General features: G+C 34.6%; 1 protein-coding gene across 3 annotated transcripts; it reads right to left on the minus strand.

The window, feature by feature from the left end:
* Positions 1-5566: 5566 nt before the first annotated feature.
* On the minus strand, positions 5567-27281 carry TSK (tetratricopeptide repeat (TPR)-containing protein). Of its 3 annotated transcripts, none has more exons than XR_005480781.2 (21): positions 26850-27281; positions 25326-26123; positions 16920-17096; positions 16588-16679; positions 15557-15655; positions 14862-15352; positions 14732-14775; positions 14407-14652; positions 14122-14263; positions 12534-12647; positions 11830-11930; positions 11573-11696; positions 10818-10927; positions 10022-10133; positions 9675-9779; positions 9514-9580; positions 9294-9414; positions 9000-9170; positions 8260-8377; positions 7573-8180; positions 5567-6074 (listed from the first exon to the last, which is right to left on the minus strand). XR_005480781.2 is itself a non-coding variant. In XM_039026530.2 (20 exons), the coding sequence occupies exons 1-20, from the start codon at positions 27120-27122 to the stop codon at positions 7648-7650; spliced, it is 4038 nt and encodes a 1345-aa protein (XP_038882458.1). In that variant the 5' UTR covers positions 27123-27281; the 3' UTR covers positions 7228-7647. The 3 variants fall into 3 exon arrangements, 1 of the variants encoding a protein (XP_038882458.1); XR_005480780.2 differs by having other exon boundaries at positions 5567-6078; XM_039026530.2 differs by lacking the exon at positions 5567-6074 and having other exon boundaries at positions 7228-8180.
* Between the last annotated feature and the right edge of the window lie 149 nt (positions 27282-27430).

Raw genomic sequence — 27430 nt, forward strand, 5'->3', positions numbered from 1 at the left:
ATGATTAAGTTTCTTTTTAAAATATACGTTTTTCGATCAAATTATTAATAGGAAGGATCAATCTTATAATTTTTCATTATTAAATTTGTATATATAGATGTGTTCGTATTATATATAATTACGAAAGGAGTTAACTATTATGTAAGTTTGAAGATTCAAGTTAATTGAAACACATTTATTTTATGTTTTCTCTTTTAAATTTTTTATCTCCACTAATGAAAAATCTGTATACTATATCTTACAAGATATATTGAATAACTCAACTATGATAAATAAATTTTACAGTCTTTAAATATTAATCTTTTCACCAAGATAATCCCCTCAAAGGGAGCCGTATGAGATGAAAATCTCACGAACGGTTCTGGAATGGAGATTCTAATAAATCGAAAAAAAAGATTCTAATAAACCAAGATGCTCATATTAGTGACGTTATTGTTGCTGTAATCAAGAAAGTCGTCCCAAATATTTCCACTCTTATGATATAGTATACATTCATTCATAAAAATGATAGGCCCAACTATTTTGAAAACTATTTAATTATCATAACATGGATTAACCAAACATGTTTTTCATATATTTAATACAAAAACTCCTTGAAAATGTTAGTTTTAATATATTCTAATAAAACTTAAATATTTAAGAGTGAGTTCACATTCACAATATATACTTAAAAAACTAATATTATCAAATATTACTTAATAAAGTAATCATTAAAAAACATGTCACACGTTAATAATAATCCTCAACTTCAAGCAAGTTTTAATAAAAACATGAATAAAGCTCCAAAAATATAATATATATTATGCTTTCTCAAGGGGAAAGGGAAGCAAATAATTGCTATAATTTCTGAACTTTCGTGCGCATGTTGAAATTTAAGAAAGGAAAAAAATAAAAGAAAAACCATAAAAAGAGAGTGAAACTATTTAATTTTTATGTCAATTATTATTTTATTATAATGTCAGTGTGTGTATATATATGTGTACAATAATGGAATAAAGATTATTGAAAAATACAGAAGCAAATGTAATGATTTGAATACACGTCCACTTTCACCTAAAGAACTTACTTTAACAAAAGAGAACCTTAATCAATTAAAATTAATTAAAATTAATTGCTTCCATTTGTTTCCAACTTTTTCTTTTGTCAAACTTCTTAAGCGTGCTTGTGTACATATATATTCATCAATCCATATGTAATTATTGCTGATTAAGAAAGCTTAACAAGATAATCATATATTTAACTTGTACAAACAAAAGGATTAATTGATGCATTATTACTACTCTCTTGAGTCTCTTATTCCCCTCTTTTTTTTTTTAACCCAACTTTTTTCATTATCATTTTATTTACTATTTCAAGTAGCAGAGGAAGAGAGGTTTTTATTGCATGGATTGCCTCTTTTTCTTTTCGTAAATATATCTTGTAATTATGAACTGATTTGAACATTAATTCATAATAAGTTTGAGATACGTATATATGTCTTAGGTGTTCTTCTTCGAGATATATTACTTTGGCACTTTGATGTAAGGAGAGACCCGACCCATAATACCCCATTAATTTTCAATCTATAAGAAAAATAGAGTTTATTTAAAGAAATGGTTAGTTGTGATATTTGAGAGAGCTCTCTTACTTAAGAGATTTAGAGTTGAAACTTTATTTATACTATCTCCTTCCTTAATTATATCTTATTTTAATCTCTTATCGTTAGTCAAACTAATATAATCAAATTAAATTAATCCTATAGTGAAATTTTAATATAAATGTAATAGTGAGAGCTTTAGAAGATCAAATTAAAAGAATTTTTGGGGAAAAAAAACTCAAAAATACTATGAGAAACTTAGATTAGATATAAAGTTGATTTTCAAAGAGACATTTTAAAACTCTATACGAAGCACACTTTAAAAATTTATTAATCTTGCTTAACTCGATATTATAGGGTGTGAGGAGTTGAATATAGCTCCGACCTCAAGAGAAATGGTATATGTCAATAAACTATCCAACTATTATTATAATATATATATATATATATATATATATATATATATATATGAATATTCGGTATTTTTGCTTGGCCCCCACTCTTTTTGTTTTTGTTATGATTATTGAAATGACCTCTGCAAAGAGTTTAAGATATCCTTCCAACTTTGAAATTCCCCATCTCTCCCTTTCATAAGGTTGGAAGATTATAAAGAACATAGGAATGAAAATGAGCTACTGTTAAATCACACTCCTAAAAAACAGAGAAAAAGGTAATTCTAATTAATCAAAGGAAAAAAAAAAAAAAAAAGGCAAAAGTCTTTGTCAAATATAGCAAAGCTAATTAAGAAAAGAAAAGAAAAGGCATTACAAAGAAGCTAAGGAGGAGAAAGAAGAAAGGAAGAGAGTAGCTAATTAAATTGATAGCTCAAAAACAGAAAGCTATCAAATTAAAGGAAGTGTATCACATCAAGGTCATCTCTTGACACAAGTTAACCCTTATTAGATGGATCCTTAAAATTTTTTCATACACTATTTTATATCTTTGCTCCCACTTAGGATCTTGCAAATTTTAGGTCATTTTGAAAATTTTGGTGAAAGATGATTGTTTAATATTGCTTTTAATTCTTTCTTTTCTGTACTCAACAAAATCCATAGCTTTGTGCAATTTTCCATCTTTTTCTTTAATACAAATAAGTTCAACCTCAGCGGCACTTAATAAAAAATAATTTAATTGTCCGATCATACTTTATCACGTAACAAATTATCTTTTTTTTTTTTTTTGTGTGTGTAATTGGACCAAAATATACTTAATGATTAAATGCAACTATCCTCATGCATCCTCATTTATAATACAATAGAAAAATAACAATTTAATTTTTTATAAGAAAATAAATAAAATTACTTGACTTGTGACAAATTTTAGTTAGACAAATGGATGATACAAAAATAGATGAATCTCAATCATCACTTAAATTTTATTTTATTTTTTGTTAAATTATACAAAATATATCTCTTTAAGCTTCAATTATATGTCGTTCTACTATTAAAATAAATTATGGAAATTGATGTGACAATTCATGTGAAAAAATATGAAAGCATGTCTCTAATATTATTTTTCCCTATATACAAAGATTAAAATTGGTGTTACCATATCTACTATTCATATCAAAAGATATTGTTAAAATAATTAATATAATCAATTTTTACTCTTCAGTTGCGACACAACTTAACGAGAATGAAGTAATAAATGATGTCGCGTATGTGGTCCTCCTATTTTTACATATTTTTCGTTGTTCGTTCATAACTTCCATTTTATTTTTAATTGGAAAAAAAAAAACTCTCTAGGATATTTTTTTAAAACAAATTTAAAATTTTGAAGGTAAAAATAAAACCTGCCAAAGTCAATGAACTTATGAAATTTGATACACTTTCATATAATTTAACCCTTTTCTTTTTGTCTTGGTTTAATTTGCAAATACACCAAAAAAAGGCATGAAAATTAGAAGCCTTCTTGTCAAGGCAATCTTCGTAAGTTTCCTCTCTAATTCTTGAAATATGTGACCAATATACAAAGGAAAAGACACTAAAACCAAACTTAGTTCTTTCATATGTAATATCATTGAAGTAAAAAGTCAACAAATAATGTCAGTTCTTGGACTATATATTATTCATTTTACTGAATATCCACATATTTTGTTTAGAATAATTTACCCTTTGCAGTCAATCTACAATTATGTTGTTGAAGAATTGAATTCTGAAGGACAAGAAAAAAGAGACCCTTGTTTGGATTTGTTTGAATTTTTTGTTCTTGCATATATGCCATCACATTTGTGTTGGCCCACTTAAGAAAATAGAAACAAAAACATATATATGTTTTTTGGATCTCAACCTTGAAAAGCTTTCAGTGCTACCTTTTGGTTGTGTGGAAAATTTTCAACAAACTATCCTTAGTTTCTAATCTCCACTCAATGTGTATAATTCACAAATGTTCAACTGAATTATATTTATACAACTAAATTTAGAACATGAACCCTTAACATGCCACTTGTCTTTCAATAATATATTTTTGGAAAAATGATATATATTTCATTTTGTATTTCAAAATGTTACATTTTTACCTTTGAGTTTTTGAATTTTTTTTTTTTTTTTTTAATATTTGGTTCCTCAATTTACCATTGAATTATGAGTTACGTTTTGATTTTGTATTTAGAATTTCAAGATCTGCACTTTTAATGCTAATTTTTCATTAAATAGTCACTTTCGATTCTCAGTGATAATGTCTATTAATTTAATTATAGAATTAAAAAGATATATTAATAATTGTTAAGTTCTACTCAAATCATCTTAAGGAATATAGTTATTTTCTTTGCAAAAGAAAAAAGAAGTCTATTAATTAATTTCAAAATAATTAAATTAATTTTCACTGATTTTCTAATTACAATTTATTAAATAATTTTATATCATAATTTTTTTAAATTAGTTAATTAAAAGTTAATGTCAAATACCAAAGTGAACATTAATAAGTTAAAATATTGAAATCTATGGACTAAATAAAAGCTAAATTCAAACTCAAAGGTAATAATGTAACATTTTAGAACTTAGGAATCAAATAGAACTTAAACTCGAAACTCAGTACTATAAAAATGTAACATTTTAAAACATAAAAACCAAACTAGAATCAAAACATAGAGTCCAAAAGATTATATTTTTTTTCCCATTTCAAATATAATACAATATATCCACTTATTATTCTATGATTTTCTTTTTTAAAAGATGATATTATTCACTTATTACTCGTTAAAATAGGGATTATTTTCAAATATAGAAAATGAGTCAACTTATTTACAAATATAGCAAAATATCATTCTATCATTGTTTATCGTTGATAAACAGTGACATTTGCTATATTTGAAAATATTTAAAATAGTTTTATCATTTAAAATAATTACCCTTAAAATATTGTATAAACAATAGAATGCCTCGTCCTAATTTTGTGTTTCATTGACACTTCCAATGTATAAGATGTAATGTAAACTAAAAGCAACCCTAACCAAAAAAAAAAAAAAAAAGAAAAAAAGTAAAAGCTTCTCCATCAATACAAAGATGGTACTAAGTTATAAGTTAACCCAATGTCAACATAGAATTAGAAGCATGTGACAAAAGTATTATCAAGTCAGGTATTATGGGATGGATCTTTTGATGGTGGAAGTTAATTGAAGACAACAATATCTTTAGAATCAAATTATTGAATTCCCCATTCATTTTGGTGCATAGAAATATAAAGGAGAATAATCATGGCAACCAAAATCCAGTCAATTAGTAGTCATCACTATTCAAAACAAAATTTATCAGCTCACTCAAAAAATTTGTGCTCATTGCTTAACAGTAACAGAAAGTTCTCAAACCCCTTTCTTGAGTGATTGCTAATAACACAAAAAGGTCATCAAAGTCAATTGATCATTGCTCTGCATTTTTACCCTCACAAAGTTTCTTCTTTTATATTCAATCATTCTACGTATTATCATCATCTCGTGTGATTTGTATAAAATTCTATGATACATATGATTCTACAGTATACATGTGCTACTAATTAAAATAAAGTCATACACGATTATATTGAACATCATGATGTGTAATATCATTTTCCTTCCTTATCAAGTTAGTAGCTAAACATATCAAACAAAATCAACCAAATTAGTGTTTTCTTTTAGGTTTTTCTTAATGAGCCAAAAACTAAGTCTTCACTCTACACACAACTCAACACCATTTTTCATGACATTATCACATACTCTCCATCTTCATCACTTTTTGCTTCTCTACACTTCCTTTTCCCCCATTTTGCATAGACCAAGGTTTTTATCTCCTTATAATTCGAGGACATGGTTGTACAACCTATAGAACAATTCTTGTTCAAGGTCGTTCTTTGCAGTGTACATGGATAATTCTCCATCTTCCTTAGTATCTTCCCCTCTTTGTGCAAAGGAGATTTTTTTCCTATCTTGGAGAAAAAAACTTCAAACTTCCTCCCAGAACAAAGAGACATCAATTTTCATTACCATTGACACAAAGGAATGGTAGTAGCCATCACCCTTATGAGCCTATCTAAATGGATAAAAGTATACAAGAAAAAAGAATACACTTTTAGTCACTGACGTTAGAATTTAGAAAGCATTTAGGTCAATGAGTTTTCAAACTCAACATTTGCACTTACATAAATTAATAAAAATAAAATACATGGTGGAAATTGGAAACTTAAAATGTATAAACAAGAATGGAAACAAACACATAAAAATATAAAGATGAAATATATAACTTAATCAAAAAGAAAATACAAGAAGATATTCAATTGAAGTAGGTGATCCAATGTACATGTACTTAGTGTTTTTTTTTTAATGTTTTATAAGAGGAAAAAAAAGGCCAAATCAAAATGTTAGTGATATTCATTACACGTGCTAAGGAATGTGGAGGGAAGCATCATTTACCACACGAAACTAAAAGATATAAAGGCAATTATAAAATGGTAAAGCAAGCAAAAGTTTAGGGCAAGAGGTTCCTGAAGAAGGGACAACAATTGAATTAAATGAGCAAAAGGAATCCCACTGCAATTTGTTGAGAAGCATGCCAACAACTCTCCCCTTTGCCATTATTAAATTATTATACCCCCACAACAATATTTGATTTCAATGGATTACACAACTATTGCACCTTAAATCCACTTTTAAATTCCTCGTTAACAAATTTTGATTTCTTTATACTATTCTTTATGAGATTAATTGGACAAGTTTCTTTAAATTTGGTCATAACAGCAAAATCAATTTCCATTTATACATACTCTATGCTTGGGGGTTTATCATTCTATCCTTTTTTTTAATGATTTAACCGACTTATTAGTTGAGGACATAATTAATATTTTAACTTGTTGAGTTATGTTCAAGTCGATAAATATAGTTAAGAAATATCTTTGAATGAGTTCAAATTATCCAATTCCTCTACTTGTTTTTTTTTCCCCCTCACGTTTTGTAGACCTCAACTGAGAAAGCATGTCTGTAGATTGCTTGATAATTTTTTATGTAAAAAAATAGAGATAAAAACATAGGAACTACATTTTTTTTGTTCTAACGTTAAAGAATACTTTCCTCCACCTCCCATAAATCAGTCCACCCGTGACTTGTGCTCATCAAAGTAATTTTAGGCTCCCTAAAGAAAAGATGAGTTACATCACATGTTGTAAAGTGCAAGACAGGTATCCAGTTGTGAAATTAAAACATCAACTTGGTATGCTTAAAGTGTAAGGAAATGGACAAAACCTCTGTTTTTCTAGAGAGTATTGCATCTTAAATACATAGGTACAAGCTCAAATGTGAAGAGGTAGAGATGCCTTAACTACTGTACTATGTGATATGTCAAGTTGGTGACAAAATCCAACGTTAAGAAACTAGAATGTTGGAAATGTTAATCAAACTTATTGTAACAGTCATTATATACAGATTTTACCTATAATACACAATGCTAAACAGTTAGAGGCAAATAATTTGTGCATGGCAGTAGATGGTTATTTGCATAATGAAGGAGAAATGTGAAGTACTGAGTACTGACCTCTTCAATCCTTGCCATCTTGCCGCCCGCTATTCATAGAAGGATTCTGATATAACAGATTTCAGCAGCATCACATTAATCCTTCTTGCAGCAGGGTCTCACACAACACTTCGTTCCCTTTACATATAGATGTACTATGTTGTCCTTAATATGTCTTTGGGCCAAATCGGTTCTCGAAGTTGACCAGGCACCGAATATTGTTTCCGTCTCTTGAGCAGAAAAACCATTATTGCTAAGATCCAGTAATCGCAATGTCTTTGCCATTCCAATTGCAGTTGAAAGTGATAGAATAAACTGGCAATCAAGAGATGCGGATTTTCTTTCACATGAACTTGCACAACTATCATCGATCCTAGATGCTGCAGATTCTTTAATTGGTTCTTCACTATCAGCAACTTCAAGCCCATTGTATTCAGTGTTTACCTCCTCTAAAGTCTGTTGAGCAGGGTCCAACTCTTTGATTGAACAGGTTAGGCCATGAGGCTTAGATATATCATGGCACGGTTGTATAAGTTCTTTACTTTCTCTCTCTATTATGTTACATTGCAGAGTATGTTTATCAAGATCAATGTTATCAGCAAGATTGAGCTCTTCAAGACAGTGGTTGCCTGATACAAAAATCAATATTAATAACAAAAGGTTGGTCATTTTGGGCCTCGTATAAAAACTTTGCTTTAATGTTACAACCTGCTACAGCCTGAATGATTTGAACAACTCCAGCAAGGCCAAGCTGACACTTGTTGAGAAGCAAGACTTTAATGCCGCATTGGTGGTTAGCTATTAGTGACGATATTGCATTACAACCCTGTGGTCACGCTGAATAATCAGGACTTTGAATGGCGAATGCATCAGTCAGCATAAGATTTCAAATTTTACGTCACAGTAAAAAGAATACAACTGAATAATAATCACATACAGGTTCCATGACAGAACATAATCAAAATGAAGATCGATAATTGACGTATTAATCATATTTGCTTCATTGTTCAGAAGATATTTTCTTTCTGATAAGATTCCCACTTAGCCAGTCCAAATTGTCTGATATGTATCTAATTAAGAACACAGCCCAAATAAACTCTTATGGATTTGTGTAATCTCAATGCAGTCTTGCTCACAAGTCGAGAGTCTATAACCTATTCAATGGGGCTACCTCTCCCCTAAAAGCAACTTCAAAACTGCTAACCACACCACACTTCCTACATGTCGCACATTTTCTCAACTTGACTATTAAAACTTCCTTTCTAGTCCTCCTCGTTAACAATGGTGAAAGGGTACTTGGTGCATAATCCTATAACTTTATAAGAAGTTAAAATGGCCTAGTTAACCGAAAAAAAGGCATAGAAGTTTCTTAAGAATAACTTATATAAAATCACTAAACGACCATGGCCAATATGAGATGAATAGAGAATTAGATAATTTTAACAAACCTCTTGCATGATGGCATTCCCAGCAAGGTTCAGCTCATGAATGCGCTGAATAATAGAAATGCAACCACAAAATTTAGTAAGGTACTTGGATGTCAGTCCACAATAAGCTAAGTCAAGTTTCAGAAGCTCTTCACTTCCGCTAAATGACTCAGTTATCCCTAAGGCAGCATCCTGCGAAGTTTAGTAATGCCTCATCATCAAATGGAAGAATAACGCTTGCTACTGCACAGAAAGGTAAATAACAAAAAGAGGAAAAAAATAACAATATAGGAATGCATCATAGAATTCACCCACATCTCCAATGCCAGTGCCCCCAAGCATTAATCCAGACAAACCCAAGGATTTAACAAGCTGGAGAAGGCCTTCCATAACAGGCTTGCTCAACTTCAAACCGCTTAGACTAAGACTTGTAAACCTACAAAAAGATTTGATCGGGGCATTTAAATTTATTCCAGGAGTTTTGAACTTTAAGACTCTGCAAAGAAAATCAGAACTATTATTCTGTTCATTCAACCTATTCAGTACTGTGAGCTTAACAAATAAACTACTTAGGGCATTTCCAGAGATTGAGTTATTGTATCCTGTCAAAGAATGATTGAAAAACTTTAGTCAAAACACAGAGGAAGACATCAGAATTGCCATTGTTTTCTTAAATCATGCAACAGAAAAAGTAACCTATATAGAGCTTTTCCAAGGATGCTCCAACTTCCAATGCATCAGCAACCTTCTGAATAGTTCTAGATGTGATGGAACATCGTTCAATGTTCAAGCTCCAAAGACCTGGGGAAAAAGATAATCATGCTATATCTGAAATATAAATCAAAGTGAAAGGACAATGGCATTCAACTAGAACCTCGATGCCTATTATTAGAACTCAGTTCAAATCAAGATGCATCAACGATTTTAAAATACTTAGATAGAAACATAAAGAAATTTGTAGAGACACACCACCCAAATTTCATATAAGACTCAAATGACATGAACTAATAATAAAATTACTTCTAAATCTGCAATGCATTTACCTTTGCAATTTTTTAAGATAGTTGACAGGTATGACCCACAAGCATCAGTAAGGCGATTTCCAGATATGTTAAGCACTTCCAATCGAGCAAACAGAATAGGGCATTCACAAATCTGAATATTTGGGGTATTAGTAAACGAGATACGTCAATAATTTAAAAAATAATAAACCACTTCAATTAAGAAGAATGAAAAAAACACAAGAACACAGGCCAAAGAAAACGAGGAAGATGCAAAAAGAATCTGAGAATCAACACAGAAGAGACGCCCAAGAAATGGTAAAAACCAAAAGCCAAAAATGAGACATTGAATTGAAGCACGCTCTAAACCTCCTTTCAAGGCCCTAGTACAAACACAAAACTCTTTTGTTTCTTTCTAATAGAGGACTTCAAATAATAGCAAAAGTACCTAATGGAGCCTAAGCTCCCTCAAAGAACTCACAAGGGAAATCTTTATTCACATTCAAAATTGTTTCAAATCACATCTAATACAAAATCCTGAAGCCTCTATTAGTTTATTTGTGGCAACATCACTTCTTGCTCGTTGCAGAACAATCACTTCTAGTCTATCACAAAACGAGAATAGTCTTGTTGCACTGCTTCTATCCAATCCCAAATATCCCCTTAGTTACCAGATCTCTTTTTGCAAACAACAAGAAATCTGTAATCCGGTTCAGGTGTTTCTAGAAACAAAAAACTTTCTTCATACAAGAGTTCTAGTAATTCTCCAAGATGTAAACGTCTTGCATGAAGAGTTGAGGAAAACTTGAATTTAAATGTTTAGAAGGATATTTGAAACCTGGAATAAAGCAGTTGGACCAAATCGATTGCAGTGTAAATCTAACGTTAAGTCATGTGTCTGGCTGGACTGCTTGAAGACCTGCTGAATTTTCTCCATCGTTCCATTTCCTGCAGCATAGGAGTTATAAGAAAACAAACAGTACTACTGCACCTAATACTAATAATATAGTTTCCGTGTCCTGTTCAGTTCAGATTTCATTTGTCTGGTTTTCACGTGTAATACTTTCTTCTCAGATATTTCAATGTTCCAACGGAGCTGTTTCTTAAGTGTCAAAGTAGTAATAATACGAACCACATAGACTCCTCATATCTTGGAATTAAAAAAAAAATAAAAATAATAATAAGAAAGAAAATTTTAACTTATTTTAAGTATGGTGAAGACCAAGAGATAAGGAAATAATACTTGGATTTTTTCATGAACCTCAATGAATTAAAGCAGAGGTATTTATATCCATTTTTTTTAAAAAAAAGGGAAACTAATGAAAATGAAGAACAAAGTACAATACATATTAAAACAGCCAGCGACACTTAACTAAACCACCTGATAACTAAAATTACAAAGCCCTGTTGTCAACTAAATAAAAGGTAAAGAAATGTTTACACCCGCTTAATAACTTGCAAGTTAATAAATGATCTTTCAAGATAATCCTGAATTCTTCTTGAACAATTCTTGACGACATTAAAGCACAAACAATTCTTGAAATGATCTAAATTGGGGAACACCACATTCAACCATAAAAAGAACAACCTTACCTAAGAAATTGTGAGAAATGTCTAAGATAGCAAAAGTTTTCTGGGTGTGCAGCGCATTCAACAATGGACTTATAGATAAGTCTTGCAGATCACAATCAGACACTGCAATCTCGTCATCTGAAGCCTAAAATACATAAGCTAAATGCCAATCAAATCATCCTAATCCATCTTGAAGACAGACGTTGCAATCATTTCTTGCAAGAATTTGTCCCATTAGAATGAAGGTAGAATTAGATCAACTAACACCAATGGCATACCTCCAGATTGTACAGTTTCTTCAGTAGCTTCATGTTAGGTGTCTCGGATAACTCCTTGCAGTAGTCAATATAGAGTTTTATCAAGGGTTTTGAAACCCAGCCTGTAAAGGTACAACACGATATTTTTCATTAGTTTGGCCCTATCAGCAAATAACCCTTGTGAACAACAACACATCCTGTCAAGGTTTAAGTAGTTACTAGTTATTGATATTATTATTTACTTGACATTCAGAATTAAACGTCTGTATTTATAAGTTCGGTGATCAAGAAAGTAATGACAGCACTTGTACACCAGAATATAACATGCTTAAAAAACATTTTCAGTCTCTATACTCTCCTCAAAGTAACAATTCAATCCCTGAACTTTAGTTTGCAACAGTTTAGTCATCTCTATACTTTTAAATTTGTTATAATTTAATCTCTACAATAAGAAATCCTATCAAAGCTAAGTGTCGAATTTGATTATGTAAGACTTAATTTTTTGTAGTTTATAAACACATTTGGTCCCTAACCAATTTATAAAATGTAAGGAATTTCATTAAATCTTAATAACATTTTTCAGGTTAGGGATGAAATCATTACAAATTAAAGTTTAGGAACTAAACTATTACTTCCATGAAAGTTTAGAAACCAAAAGTGTTTTTCCACCTCTTATCACATATCCAAAAATGAAATCATGAAAATAAGTTTACAATAAAACATACCGTTGACGACAGCTTCAAACAAAAGATTTCTTCCATGTTCATAGGTTCTTGAAAATTCAAGGGTCTCCAGAGTTTTCCCATCATGACTTATATGTTGAATCACAGGTAACAGACCTAAGAAGGCATGTAAAAGAAAATTATTGGGAATTGTTTAGTCCAACGTATCACACATGCTGCTGAAAATCAAATGTTTTAAATTGAGATACTAGGGAACAAAACTGATTACACTACCAATAGATGGAATATACTACTTTGATTTTCATTGATATTTCTCCATATTGACACTAAGCTCAAATCAACATCCATGAGATGGAGGAGGGTTTATACCATCCACTCTTTGGAGATAGAGGAAAGCCCTCAAGTGTACTACTTTCTTTCAGTCTTGCAAAATATCTGGCTTGGAGAAATAAGGGGATTTTGTAGATGTAGAGGATTCATGGAGAAGGTTTAGGCCTTGGTTAGGTTCAAACTCTCTCTATTACTAAGAAGTGATTGTGCTTCTCTCTCGTTCTTTGAAATGGAGCCCTTTCTTTTAATTTTGTAGTATCCAGCCTTTTGTTTCCTTGGCTCCTTTTGTCCTAGGGTTTCCTTCTTTGTACAAACTTCCTTTCATTCTTCTCAGTAAAAATTGCTTTCTTTTATCAAACAAATTGTCTCGAAAGAAATGGAGGAAAATTTGACTAGAGCATATAATAAATAAAGGTATTAACAAGTATGTTAAATAAAAGAATATACAGGGACATAGAAAAGAAATGAGCCCACAAAAAGTCAATCTATCTCCTTAGAAAAGCTTCATTCTACTTTAGGATTTTTTTTTATCACCTTTTTTCTCCTGAAAGTTCCAAAGTATAGGATCTTTGAATTCCCTTCAATAGGATGACCAAATGCTGCATCCACCTACAACAAGAACGACATCTAAAAAGACTGGCCAAGAACTCTATTATCATCACTAGTGCTAGTAATTTTTGGTACACTAACTTTAGAAAAATTTACTCCCAAAATTAACGTAAATTCAGTAAATAGACTCAAAATACCCCGAGAAGAACTAGGGCTCAGCTTCTAACACTCCTCAATCACTAACTGTGCCCATTTCATCCATACACCCAATCATCAAATATCGAACACATCCGCAACTTCATTTAAAGCATGCTTGCAGTAATTAATAGACCACTCTAAATTTCAAATTCTCTAACCCACTTCAAAACCTATTTTCACTAGCTGCTCTCCCCTCCAACATTCCATCGCTTCGAAGGAGAGGCACTTTCTAAGAAAACAATGCCAAAGCAAAGCCTACCTGTGAACTCATTTACATTAGCCCATTCCTACAAGGTGCTCACGACAGTCTACCCAAGGAGGTAATCTGGGAACAACTAGCGGTAGAAGATTTGACACCAATATAGACTCACGTGGAGAAATCTCAATTTAGTGTCAATAAAGCATTATGTTTTAAAACACGATGTCGTAGATCAATATCATTTAGCCCCATGATTTTAATTATTTCATTTTTTTTTAGCTTGGTCATCCATCTTATGTACCCATAATTACTTAAGGTAATTGAGCAGAAAAAGTATAAGTATCTAGTAAATACCCTCTGATCTCTTTTCAAATGGAAGTTGTAGATAGTACATGCATGCTAGTTCTTCCTTTGCAGATTCAATGCTTAGCATATCGCTAAATAAGGAAACCTCTGCGTGTATCAGCTCATTATCAATTTTAAACGTAACACATTCCTGCGATTAGATCATATATTAGGAGTTAGGTCAGAATCTTATGATAACAGTATCCAATAAACTTGAATTGTAAAATAATTTTGGCATGAGTGTAAGCCATTGACAAAGAAATATCTGAAGGTAGCATTTCAAATAACACTCACACCCTGCTCAGAAGGATTTGACTTGGTAGCATTATATTTATGCAACAGATTTTCAGAGATGTTAACTTCAAATTTTGAGCCACTAGCAGCAGAATCAGAAGGAAATATTTCATCAGCATTTGGGGTTCCAAAAATTTTATCATTTTGAGTCACGATGATTCGACTCTTGTATTTATGTGAACCGGTGCTTTCTTCAATGTCTTCACAAGACCTGCTTGCATGTTTGCTGGTTGTTGTTGAACCCTCCTACCAAACCAAATATAAAACAACAAAGGTTATCAAAACACAAACACGATATTTCTCCAAGAACCGAATTGAGATATACCTTAATTTCAGCTGCAAGATTTCCCAAGCATTGTTTATCCTTGTCTGAAATCATGGAACAAACACAGCCAACAATCACTCAATAGTTGGGAAAGTCTATAGCTAAATTAATTTATGGAGTAAAAACTAACTGTCATCAGAAGTAGCAGAATTTTCTCCCCGGCATAAATGAGGCCTTGATTTCGAGAAATCCATCATTTCATCCTCACTTTCATCATCATCAGAAATAATCACACGAACACGTTTACGACCAATGGTTGTTTGTTGGCTACCAGCTGACTTGGACAAACTTTTAGGTGAAATTTCAGATGGGTTAGAAAAAGCATTGCATTTTTCCATGTCAACTGATTTGATTTTAGGTGACCTTTCATGCCGCTTGAGGGAAGAAGTAAAAATAACTGCGTCATTTGGCTCTTCTAAATCGGATAAAGATTTTGAAGAATGAAATGTGCCTTTACAAGATTTTCTAGTTTCTGACAAGGAGCACTCGTCGGATGGACTATCTGACAGACCCTCATTTGCTTCTGTATCAGTTTCAGAGCAACAATCCTCCGCCACAGATTTTGTCTCATTACCACTTTTTGTTTTCTCCTTCAATTGATCAATTTGAGACTGTAACCGCCTGCAGAAAAGAATTTTTCTTTGAAAATTTCATCTTCACTATTTATTTTATGGGAGGTCATAACACTAACAAGCTGAACAAGTCATAACCAGTGTAAAAGAAAATATCGAGCTCAATAATGTCCAAAATTATTTTCTGATCACTAAATCAAGAAGTCCTATAATAAATAAAAACTAATGTACTCACTTCAAATATAGTAATTACCTAGCTTCCTCTACATTATCAAATCGTATCATGTGGCTATAATGCATATTCTCCAGTGCTGAAAGCTGGACGGAAGGAAGTTTAGCCTCAACAGCAATCCTACAATATAGGGAACCAAACAAGCATCAGACTATCCCTCAAATGCAAGGACATGAAATGTGCCATCGGTGTTTATCAAAAGTGATGAATCATTGATTTTTGGGGGAAAAAAACTTTTGCTCTTTCCATCTTTTCGATGCAAGTGCAAGTATAATGGTAATGAATAATGAAGCAACCCAACCTTGTTTTCAAATTGCTCAAAGAAGTATTGTTGTGGCAATTTACATGTTATCAAAACGTTTAAATTAAAACCCCATGAAAGAATTAAAAAAGGAAAGGTAAAATCACAAAATATTTACAAAAGTTTTGAACCTCTCTTCTCAACTAACTTTAGAAAATAGCCAAAAACAAACTCTTATAAATTTTATGACTTCAGAAGTAAAGCTAAATGTCTCAGAACAAGAAACCCAGAGGTCATAAACTCTCGACTTGTGAGCAAGACTGCATTGAGATTTTATGATTTTTTTTTTTTTTGATAGAAAGGAAAGACCCAAAGGTCATTTTTAAATGCAATAAGGTGCAAACCAAAGAAATCAAAACAAAGCTAATTAAAAAAATTCTCACTACGCATCATTTATGAATTGATTACAGTATTTAGTAAATTGGAGTTTGTGTGCATGCCTCCCACAAAAGCACGGTCTAAATTCTGGGAACTATTGCTCTTCAATTGGAAGAAATATTGTATCAACTTCAAAGCTTTTGTATTTTAAACTCAAAAACCACACTTAAATTTCATATAAAGCTGTATGAATATGAATTTCACAATTTAGATCATGTAATGGTTGACCGGTGCAAAGCTCTACTGTGGAAGAGTGCATTCAACCCTCACATGCTCTTCAACGTATAACAATATGAAGGAAAAAATGCGTATAACAATATGGAGAGGAGAAAAAAAAAAAAAAAAGGAAGTCCTAAAGCATGCAGTTGAGTACCTGTAACTCTCCTCAAATGCATCTAGTGCCTCTGTCCACTTACCATCACAGTCGTAAACATCACCAATATTAATCTTGGCCAGTGCTTGTCCCTAATATAAAAGATTGTAAGAGCATATCAAAACAAACCAGAATAGTGATTCACCCACGTATGAAAATTTTCAGCTCACTGAATCAGAGTTCTGACATAAGTTAAAATACTTTGATTTTGAATATGTTAATATATATAAAGAATATATAACATTTGATTTCACATTTCTTTCAAATAATATCTTAGAGTTTAGGAGGCTTCCTGTCAATATCACATATAAAACATATGGAACAAATATTACCTCTAAATTACCAATAGACTTGTATACTTCCCAGCTCTTCACATACCATTTAATGGATTTTGTGAATTTTCTTAGTTTTTGATATGATTCCCCAATAGCCAGATAAGAATCACTCAGCTTTTCCTTGTCACAAAGTTCACTTGCTACCCTTTTCTTCCTTTTTGCAAATTCAAGATGCTAAAACACAGTAAAAAGTATTAATGAACAACAACGATAACAAAAGGGAAAATGTTTATACAACAACTATAGCATATGAGAAAGAATTGCAGTCAAAGACAGAGGGAGCAGAATACCCCAACCAGCAAAAACTATATGAAACATTGTCATTAATTTCACTGAAAGCTCCACTTCTCACTATAAAGTTATATATATATATGTGTGTGTTGAAAAAGAGAGAAGGAAAAGAACTCAAGGTTTACGTGGAAAACCCTAGATCAAGGAGAAAAAAACCACGATAGAGACTGATTTTTTATTATTCATTGATACACCAAGTACAAGAGAATAGGCCAAATAAATAGACAATGGGAAGCCCTAGGGTACATAAAATTACTAAAATACCCCTAGGATAACAAGCTATTTTTCGACACTCCCCTTCTAGGTGGGGCGTAAATATCAATAAGGCCCAACTTGCTGACACAATAATCAAAGCTTTGTCTAAGTAACCCCTTTGTGAGCACATCTGTAATTTGAGGGAACATAAGGAATGCATATACTTCCATTGTCTAGTCTTTCCTTGATGAAATGTCTGTCAATCTCAACGTATTTTGTTCTGTCATGCTTAACTGGATTATTTGCAATATTTATTGTTGCCTTATTGTCACAAAACAGTTTCATTGGGAGCTCGCTACCTTGATGAAGATCTGACAACACTTTCATCAACCAGATTTCTTCACATATCCCTAAACTCATGGCTCGATACTTAGCCTCAGCGCTACTTCTGGCCACAACTCCCTGTTTCTTGCTTCTCCAAGTCACTAGATTACCCTAGACAAATGTGCAATACTCAGATGTTGACTTTCTATCAACAATAAACCCTGCCCAGTCAGAATCAATGTAAGCTTCAATGCAACGTTTATCAGACTTCTTGAACATTAACCCCTTACCAGGTGTTCCCTTCAAATATCGTAGGATGCGTTCAACTGTTGTCATGTGTTCCTCATAAGAAGCCTGCATAAACTAACTGACAATACTAACTGCATATGATATATCGGGTCTCGTGTGAGATAAGTAGATCAATTTCCCAACTGAACGCTAATATCTTTCTTTGTTGACAGGGACACTGTTACCTGTATTACTAAGCTTTGAATTATATTCAACTGGGGTGTCAACAGGTTTGCAACCAGTCATTCCTGTTTCCATTAGGAGATCAATAGTGTATTTCCGTTGGGACACTGAAATCTCATCCTTTGACCGAGCTACTTCCATTCCAAGGAAATATCTTAACTTCCCAAGGTCTTTAATCTCGAATTCTTTGGCCATCTTTGCTTTAAGTCTCACAATTTTATCATCATCATCACCAGAAAGCACAATATCGTCAACGTACACAATAAGAACTGCAACCTTCCCTGAAGTTGACTTCTTTGTAAATAGTGTGTGATCTAAGTACCCTTGGGTATATCCTTGACCTTGTCCTTTGACAAAGGTGGTAAATCTGTCAAACCAGGCCCTCAGAGACTATTTTAACCCATATAGCGACTTTCTCATTCGGCACACCCGGTGTTTGAACTGATCTTCAAATTCAGGGGGAGGACTTAAGTAGACTTCCTCCTCAAGTTCCCCATTGAGAAATGCATTCTTTACATCCAATTGATGCAGGGGCCAAGCTTTGTTCATTGCAACTGACAGTAATACCCGGATAGCATTGAGCTTAGCTACGGGAGAGAATGTCTCGGAGTAATCCACACCAAAGGTTTGAGTAAAGCCTTTGGCAACTAACCTGGCCTTGTATCGGTCAATCGTTCTATCAGACTTGTACTTTATGGTAAAGACCCATTTGCACCCAACTGTCTTGTGCCCTTTGGGTAGGGTCACCTGATCCCACGTTCTGTTTTTCTCAAGTACCCTCATCTCCTCCATGACAGCAACCTTCCACTCAGGAGTTTCCATTGCAGCCTGTATGCTACTCAGTACCATCCTTATATCTAGACTGGTGGTAAAGGCCCTAAACTCGGGTGATAGGTTATTATACGTCATGTAACTATGCATAGGGTACTTTGTACATGACCGAGTGCCTTTCTCAGGGCTATGAGGGATGCATCATGCTTTTCCATAATGTCAGGTTTCCCACTGTGATCAATAGTCTCCTCTGCCTGGGTTTCACCTTCAGAGGTCCCCTTCAAATCATCATCTCTAGTATCATTCACATTTTCCAAAACTGTTTTCTGATCACTATTCACCGTTGTCTCTCCATCTGCTATGGTGATGCTGTCAGCACCTTTTCCTCCTTTTTCCTCTCTACAACCGTTAGTCTCAGCACAAGTATCAATATCATTAATTTCAGGAATACACGTACCTGATGTCGGGTCTGACTCGTGGATCGGAGCCGAAGATGCAACAGGTGGCGCTGTTTCCTTCCTGAGATTCTTCTTATAGTATGTTATCCATGGAACTTGATTGGTAGGGAGGACAGGACCAACATGTTCAGGAATTGGAGGTGACTCTAAGGGAACTGCATACGTGGACCAGTTAGCCTCTTCACTAGAGTTCTCCCCCTGAAGATGACTAATGGGAAAGAATGGTTGATCCTCAAGGAAGGTGATATCCATAGAAACAAAATAGTTGCGAGATGACGGGTGGTAACATTTATACCCACGCTGATGGAGCAGATACCCAACAAAGACACATTTTTTAGCATGGGGGGTGAATTTCGTGCGGTTTGGACCATGAGAATGAACAAAGACAACACAACCAAATACTCGAAGCAGAACATCTGAGATTAAACAAGTAGTTGGGTAAGACTCTTTCAAACAATCCAACGGATTTTGAAAGTTGAGGACTCGGGAGGGCATTCGGTTGATTAAGTGTGCGGCAATAAGGATGGCATCCCCCCATAGGTAAGATGGGAGTGATGTGGATAGCATTAAGGAACATGCAACTTCCACCAAATGACGATTTTTTCTCTCGGCTACCCCATTTTGCTGGGAGTGTACGCACACGAACTTTGGTGAAAAATCCCTTTAGAGGTAAGGAAGTCCTGGAATGAGGCGTTAAAGAATTCGTGCCCATTGTCACTTCTCAAAATACCAATCTTAACATTAAATTGGGTTTCCACAGTAACATAAAATTGCTGGAATACAGACGACACCTCGGACTTATCAATGAGAAGAAAGATCCAAGTAAGCCGAGTGTGATCATCTATGAAGGTGACAAACCAACGTTTCCCTGTGGAGGTTGTGGTTGGTGAGAGACCCCAAATATCACTATGAACTAAGGTGAAGGGTTTGGATGGTTTGTAGGGCTGAGAGTGAAAGGAGACACGACTCTGTTTGGCACGAATACAAACATCACCGTTTAAATAAGATATATTAATATTGCAAAATAAATGCGGAAACAAGTATTTCATGTATTGAAAATTTGGATGTCCTAAGCGATAATGCCATAACAAAAAGTCATTCTCAGAAGTAGAAAAATTTAAAGAAACGAGACTAGTCCTATAATCATTCCTAAAGGAAGCATCATCAGACAGGAAGTAAAGTCTCCTATCGTGCCAAGCAGTGCCAATCGTCGTCCCTGAGCTCAGATCCAGAAATAAAACAGAGTTGGGTGAAAAAGTTGCCTGACAACTCAGATCTCTTGTAATTTGACTGATAGATAATAAATTATATGATATCTTAGGAACATGCAATACATCCCGCAGTACCAAACCCTCAAATGGAGACAAATGTCCTTTCTCTGCAACAGGTGCAAATGACCCATCTGCGATTCTAATCCGTTCATTACCAGCACTCGAACAGTATGAAAAAAATTGATCAGATGAGCCAGTAAGATGATCTGTAGCCCCTGAGTCAACAATCCAGGGTTTTTTGCCGTTAATATTAATAAGACCAAAAGACTAGATAGTACCTAACTGTGCGATGACACTGACCCCAACTGTACTCAGGTTGGTCTTATTGTCTGCTGGGGATTGGTGCTGAGGATTCTCATTCGCCGAATCACTCACAAGGGCACGCCCAGGGGTTGATTTGTCATGTGACTAGTGACGTTTACTATTCGGGGGTCGTCCTTGTAGCTTCCAACACTGGTCTTTTGTATGTACAACTTTTTACAATGCTCACAGACAGGAGTGGGCTTCTTATCGCCGTCTAAGCTAAAGGACTTAGTGGCAAAGGCAGCAACATCAGTAGAGGTAATTACTGGGTTATTCATTGCACTTGATCTGTCTTCCTCCAGACGTATTCCTGAGCAAACTTCCATGAGAGAGGGTATAGGACGTTGCCCCAGAATCCAACTCCGAACGGCATCAAACTTTGAATTTAGCCCAATAAGGAAGTCATAGACACGATTAGCTTCCTCAATTTTTACATACTGAGCTCTGTCATGCGCACACTTCCAGACTATTTCCCTACACAGATCCATCTCTTGCCACAAAAGGGACATTTTATTGAAATAGGACGTTGCGTCTATAGTTCCCTCCTTGCATTCGTGGGCCTGCTTCCTTAACGTATAAAGTTGGATGCATTCTGCCTCTTTGAATAAAGTTGTTGTACAGCATCCCAAATATCTTTGGCAGTTGCAACATAGAGTAGCGGTCTGCCAATCTGGGGTTCCATACTATTAATCAGAACAGATCTCAACATCGAGTCTTCCCCTTTCCAGATCCGTTCCCGAGGGTCTCCTGGTATAGGCTTAGGTATCTCTCCAGTCAAGTACCCAAATTTGTGACGTCCTTCCAAGGTCATTCTGATGGATTGAGACCAGGAAAAATAGTTTTGGCCATTCAGCTTTTCTCCAACAATAAATCCTGCAAAATTTCCCATGGATCCAGACAGAGTATTTGTATAGGTAAAATAGAGAAAGAATTTACCGAGTTCTCAGAATATATTGGTATGTTGGCAGAGAATTCTGGTTGAACTGGTTGAGAGTTCGTCCCAAGAACCGTTCCGAAATCTGCAATCTGCTGTTAGAGATGGGCAAAATGTCATTGGAGATCATTCGAGTTATGAGCCATTGTAGCGGCTGGAATACCTTGATCCCTCGTAGACCCTCGGCCCAGATTTATGGAACTGAAGCCGGCTGCTGGATTGAAAGTCGAACTGATCGACTGCTGGGTTGACGAGCTCATCATCACATGAGGGTTTTGCTATGCAAAATCGACCGCCAACACACTCGGGAAGGAGACCAACGCGCATGGATTGGCCAAACTCAGGGGCTGCACCGTTTGCACACGGGATGACTCGACCAACTGAGGCGCCACGGAATGGGCCGGCTATTGGGCTGGGTTCGCCGCCGACTACTGCGCCGCTGGATGCCTCTGGATCGCCACGACTTGCTGGATCGGTTTGGCTGGAGCTGGGTTGGCTAGGGTTGAGATCTGACACCGATTGGAGGATTTTAGGCAGTGCAGCTTGGAGATGCTGTTCAACGGCTTCTCGTATGGTTGTGGTGATGTCGGCATTTACGGCTCCACCAATTCCAATGGAGGTTGCTGATGGAGACTCTGGTCAATTCTCATCAATGATGGCTAGGGTTTCGTCGCCATGCTCTGATACCATATTGAAAAAGAAAGAAGGAAAAGAACTCAAGGTTTATGTGGAAAACCCTAAATTAGGGAGAAAAAACCACGATAGAGACTGATTTTTTATTATTCATTGATACACCAAGTACAAGAGAATAGACCAAATAAATAGACAATGGGAAGCCCTAGGGTACATAAAATTACTAAAATACCCCTAGGGTAACAAGCTATTTTCGACAGTATGTATGTATGTGAAACAAAACCAACTGAGATTGATCAAGGGATACTATAGTTACAAAAATGAGCTTGTGTAGATAGAGGCATAGAGCACTCCAATTAGAAATTGTCCTATGTATTACATTAAATCAAATTCTAATTAATAAAGAAGCAAAACAAATGTGTCAAATTTTTCTTGTCCCAAAGAAAACTATATAGTCAGCTCAATGACAAATGCCAAGAAACATTTTCAAACAAATACTCAAATAGAATAAAATGCCACGTCAAAATAAATTAAATGAACAAAAATTTGTACATACTTTAATATGCAATCTTGGAATAAGCACTGTCATGCGTTATACCTAAGTTAGGAACTACAGTCAAATCTAAAGATGTTAACTTCAGTTTGGTTCAACTCAATGAAAAACAACCACAGTGCGGGCTGTAAAGTATGCGTACTACCTTCTGAGAGAATAGAGAATTTTGTAATATTCCACATATAGAATGAATGAACTACACACTTAAGTTTTTTTTTTTAGGTAAAAAAGCAATCTCGAGTATAATATATATCATATATATATCTGGAACTACTAGGAGAAAAGAGAACAATATTCCATTGCCATTAGAGAAGACAATGGGGAATTCTTCCAACTCCGAAGTGATCGTACAGAATCATTTATTGAAGAGTGAGAAAGTCGTTGGGGGAAAAGTTGTTTGCCAAAAGAAGTCCCTTGAAATCTCTTCGAAAGAAATTCAATTAGCTTTTGCCGCCAAGAATATCGTTGACTCAGATGTTCACCTTCCAAGAAAGTCAACCCCATGCCAGTTTTTGTTTCAAGTCCTTTCGTCTTCCCACCCAATGAAGTCTCGCTCTTAAAGGATAAAGCTGCCAGTTCCCTCCCCACTGAAAAAGAAGTAATGATATTCTCTCTCCTGGAAATTCAAGCGACAGCAACCCTCTTCAATCAGTTGTCCCTCCTCCAGTGATTGATTACATAAGTAATTTTTGTTTCTTTTTCCCCAGTACGCAACTCTCATTCGTTGAAACCGAAGAAGCGTTTCAAACTTGCACAAGCCATTTCCCAAGCATTTTGCAAGGAAGAAGACTTCATTCCTAAATTCTTGGACTATGATTGTGAACCCAGATTTGCTTGAGGAATGTTGTGTCAAGGTTCAACTCCCTGGTCCATTACCTAAAAGGTCTGATATTTCTTCTTCGAACCATCCTTCCTTTGCTCATTCGGATTTTGATATTCCTGGCTCAAAAGTTAAGTTTGTGAGAGGCCTACCGACTAATATTCCAAGCAACTTTCGCCAAAAAAAAAACAAGACTTAGATGGGGATTCGGATGGAGATTCAATAGCAAGTGCTAGTAGTGAAGAGCTTGAAAAGTATGAAGCAGAGGAATTACGCGATAAAGAAGAGCCAGTTGATGGGTTTGGAATTGACATTTGTCAGTTATTTCACTCTGAGGAAGCTCATTCGATTGGTAAGGCTGAAAAGTATCTATTTACTCCTCTTGACAAGAGTAACACTCCACAATATTTGCATTCAATCATTGATGCTTGTGGTATTGTTCTTGGGTGAGATTTTGTTGATTGTGCTTTTTGGAGAAAAGCTATTTTTCTCTTTTGCCATTTAAGTTCCTGATGTTGCTCACATAAGGTTTGGTGGCATTTCTAATGGTGAAAGTTTTGTAGTTTGTTTGAAGGGCTTTGTTTTATTTTTGGTTGCCACTCCGCGTTTTTATTCTCTGGTTAAAGTTGAATTCGTGAGGTATCATCAAGTCTCTCAGAAAATATTAACTTGGAGGACCTGGTTGCTGCTGGTTTTTGATTGGCTCTTCTTAACAAGGCTTGTCATAGCCTCTTGCTGCTATTCCTCCCAAGTCTTCCGGCCATGGTTGTTTAAGTTCATTGTTTGTCCCAGGGTAAGGGGAGGCTTCCGAGCTGGCACCTTTATGGTCTTTTTGGTTATGTTCCCAGCTGCGAGTAACATCCACTTTCATTTGCTCTGAAAGTTTCCTCAGTTTTCTTGGCTTTTGCTTCATTCTCTGCCAGATGCTCTGTTCTTTCTGCTTTTTTATTCTTTGGATGCTTGTATCTCATTGTTCTTTTGTATCCTATGTTTAGTCTTTTCTCTTTCGTTCTTGTTATTCCAATTTTTTTTGTCTTCCTTTTGTATTTGTTTCTTTGTACTTTGAACTTTTGGCTCTTTTCATTGTATCAATGAAAAAATCTTGTTTCAGTTTCAGCAAAAAAAAATAAATAAATACACTAATATTTACACACTTAAGCATAGAAGCTTTTCGCAAGTCAAATAAAAATAAAATAATTGTAGAAAATGCATATCTTGATGAGCATGCAACTTCAGGGGAGAAAAAAGATAATTTTGTTCCTTATTAGAAAGAAATTTGCTTTAAAAATGTACATTGACCTAGGATGGTGCAAAGAAGTTACTTTCTCATTGAAAATTTTAGTGCAAGTTAAATGACATTATAAAGTTATTGCTTTCACCTGCATCCATGCAAAAATCGTACTTGATTTTTCAATTAAGCAATCAAGACAAGCATTTTGCTGCAGTAGGCATTTGCGCTCACGAGGTGTGCCTCTAGCAGTAAGCATTTCTCTCGTTAGCTTCTTAAGATTCTGCTCTTCTTTTCTTAGTTCAGCCATCACTTGTACTGCTTCTTTAACAGTGTTGATATTCTGATCAATTTGCCTAGCCAAAGCATCCTCATCTTCCATTGATTTTGCCAAATGAAGAGCCTTCCGATAGCAATGAATTGCTTCATCATACTTTTGAACCCTGTAATGCAGTTCACCAAGGTTAATGTATCCTTTAGCCTCTCCTTGGCAATGCCCAATATTCTTACAGATTATAATATCCTTCTCAACATGCTTCTTAGCTTGGTCCCACATTCTTAGCTCCATATATACACTTCCAAGGTTGTGATGGAGCCTGCTACGACCATCATCATCCTCATCCACCTCTTCTTCCTCGCAAATCTCTAGTCCTTTCATTAAGATCTTTTTGGCCTCTTCCAAATTATCAAGATCCATATCAAGCATTCCCAAATTATTATGAGCATCAATATATTCCTTGAGAAATGAACATCCAATTTTTGGTGGGTGATCTTTCAGAAACTTTGCTAGTTCCATGGCAGCCTTGAAATACTTTTTGGCATTTCTTACTGAAAAATGGTCATCATCAGATTTCAAAAATAGTTCATGGTAAGTACGACCCAGTTGAGTGTTAGCTCTTTGCTGTTCCACCAGGTCATTAGCATTTTTGGCTAGCTCTAAATGTTTCTTCTGCAATTAAGTATAGAAAACCATAATAAACAAAATGAAAATTTGAAAATAAAACATTAAACATAAATTTCTCCTTGCCAACATGATATTTTATTGAGATTAATAAAAGCACCTGATTTGGTTTATATTCCATGAGAACATAAAATAAGGAGTAGAAGAAGAAACTCAGAGTAGAGGAGACGCAAGGTACAGACTACTGACAGAACACTGCAAATTAAAATCACCATCCGTTTACAAGATGAAATTCTAAATCACTTAATTTGAACATGAGTCAACTGTGCCCAGTACAGTTACCAAAGTACTACGAAATGAAACTTTCAATAACTCGAGCAAAACACAAAACGAACGATACCAGTGTTGTTAATTTCAAGTTTCTTTCCAACAATCCGGTTAGTTTGATCCTAAACTATCCCTTTAAAGTTTATGGAGAAGAAATGCCTTTTAAGTTATAAAACTAGTAAATTATATCCACGTCCAACAACTTTATTCGCTTATTATGAATTTGGCATCGAGAACTACAAAATATTGCTTTTTCCCTCGGCCTCAGAGAATAATTGTTCAAGTAACAGCTCTGGCACGTAACAACAACCAAGAAAGGATGGCCATTGTGATATCATTTCAACAAAAGAGTTCGTATTTTTCCATCATAAATCCATTTTTACCAAACCTAATTTTCAACTCCATAGATTCTTAACCACATACACAGATCCAAAACCAAAATCTCACCTGATAAATTAAAGCATCTTTAAAGTGTTCGAGCCTAAGATAGACCTCGCCCAGGGACTGGCACGTTGCCAGCATATGCTTCTGAGGTAAGTACTTAACCGACACATCGTAATCGATCCGAAACCACTTGAGGGCTTTTACGTATTCTCCTCTGTTCTTCAAAATATTGCCGATTACATTGGCCCATTTGGCTTCCTCGTGCCGGTTCCCCTCGGCCTTAGCATTCCGATATGATCGTTTCGCGGCGTCAAATTGTACGCCGTCTCGGGTCATTCCGGTGAGAACAGTTCCGGTGTAGGTCGGAGATTGTATTTGTCGGTCAAGATTGGAATGGAAACAGCGGCCGGTGTAAGCCTGAGAGCTGCAGAGAATTTTTGAGGATTCCCTCTTTGTGCTGTGAGTTGTTTGTCAGTGAAAAAGATGACCTTCCCGCCAAATTACTTTATTCCTACTTTTATTCTTGAAATTTTAGGCTCCTTTCTCGTTTCTAGTGCTAATTTTGATATATTATAATATGCTATAGAGTGGAAAATTTTGTACAGATGATCCAAAAATTGAGCCCAAAATGTCAAATGACCAAT

Source organism: Benincasa hispida, chromosome 3 (assembly GCF_027475165.1).
Source record: "Benincasa hispida cultivar pf3 chromosome 3, pf3_genome.v1.1, whole genome shotgun sequence".
Lineage (NCBI taxonomy): Eukaryota > Viridiplantae > Streptophyta > Magnoliopsida > Cucurbitales > Cucurbitaceae > Benincasa > Benincasa hispida.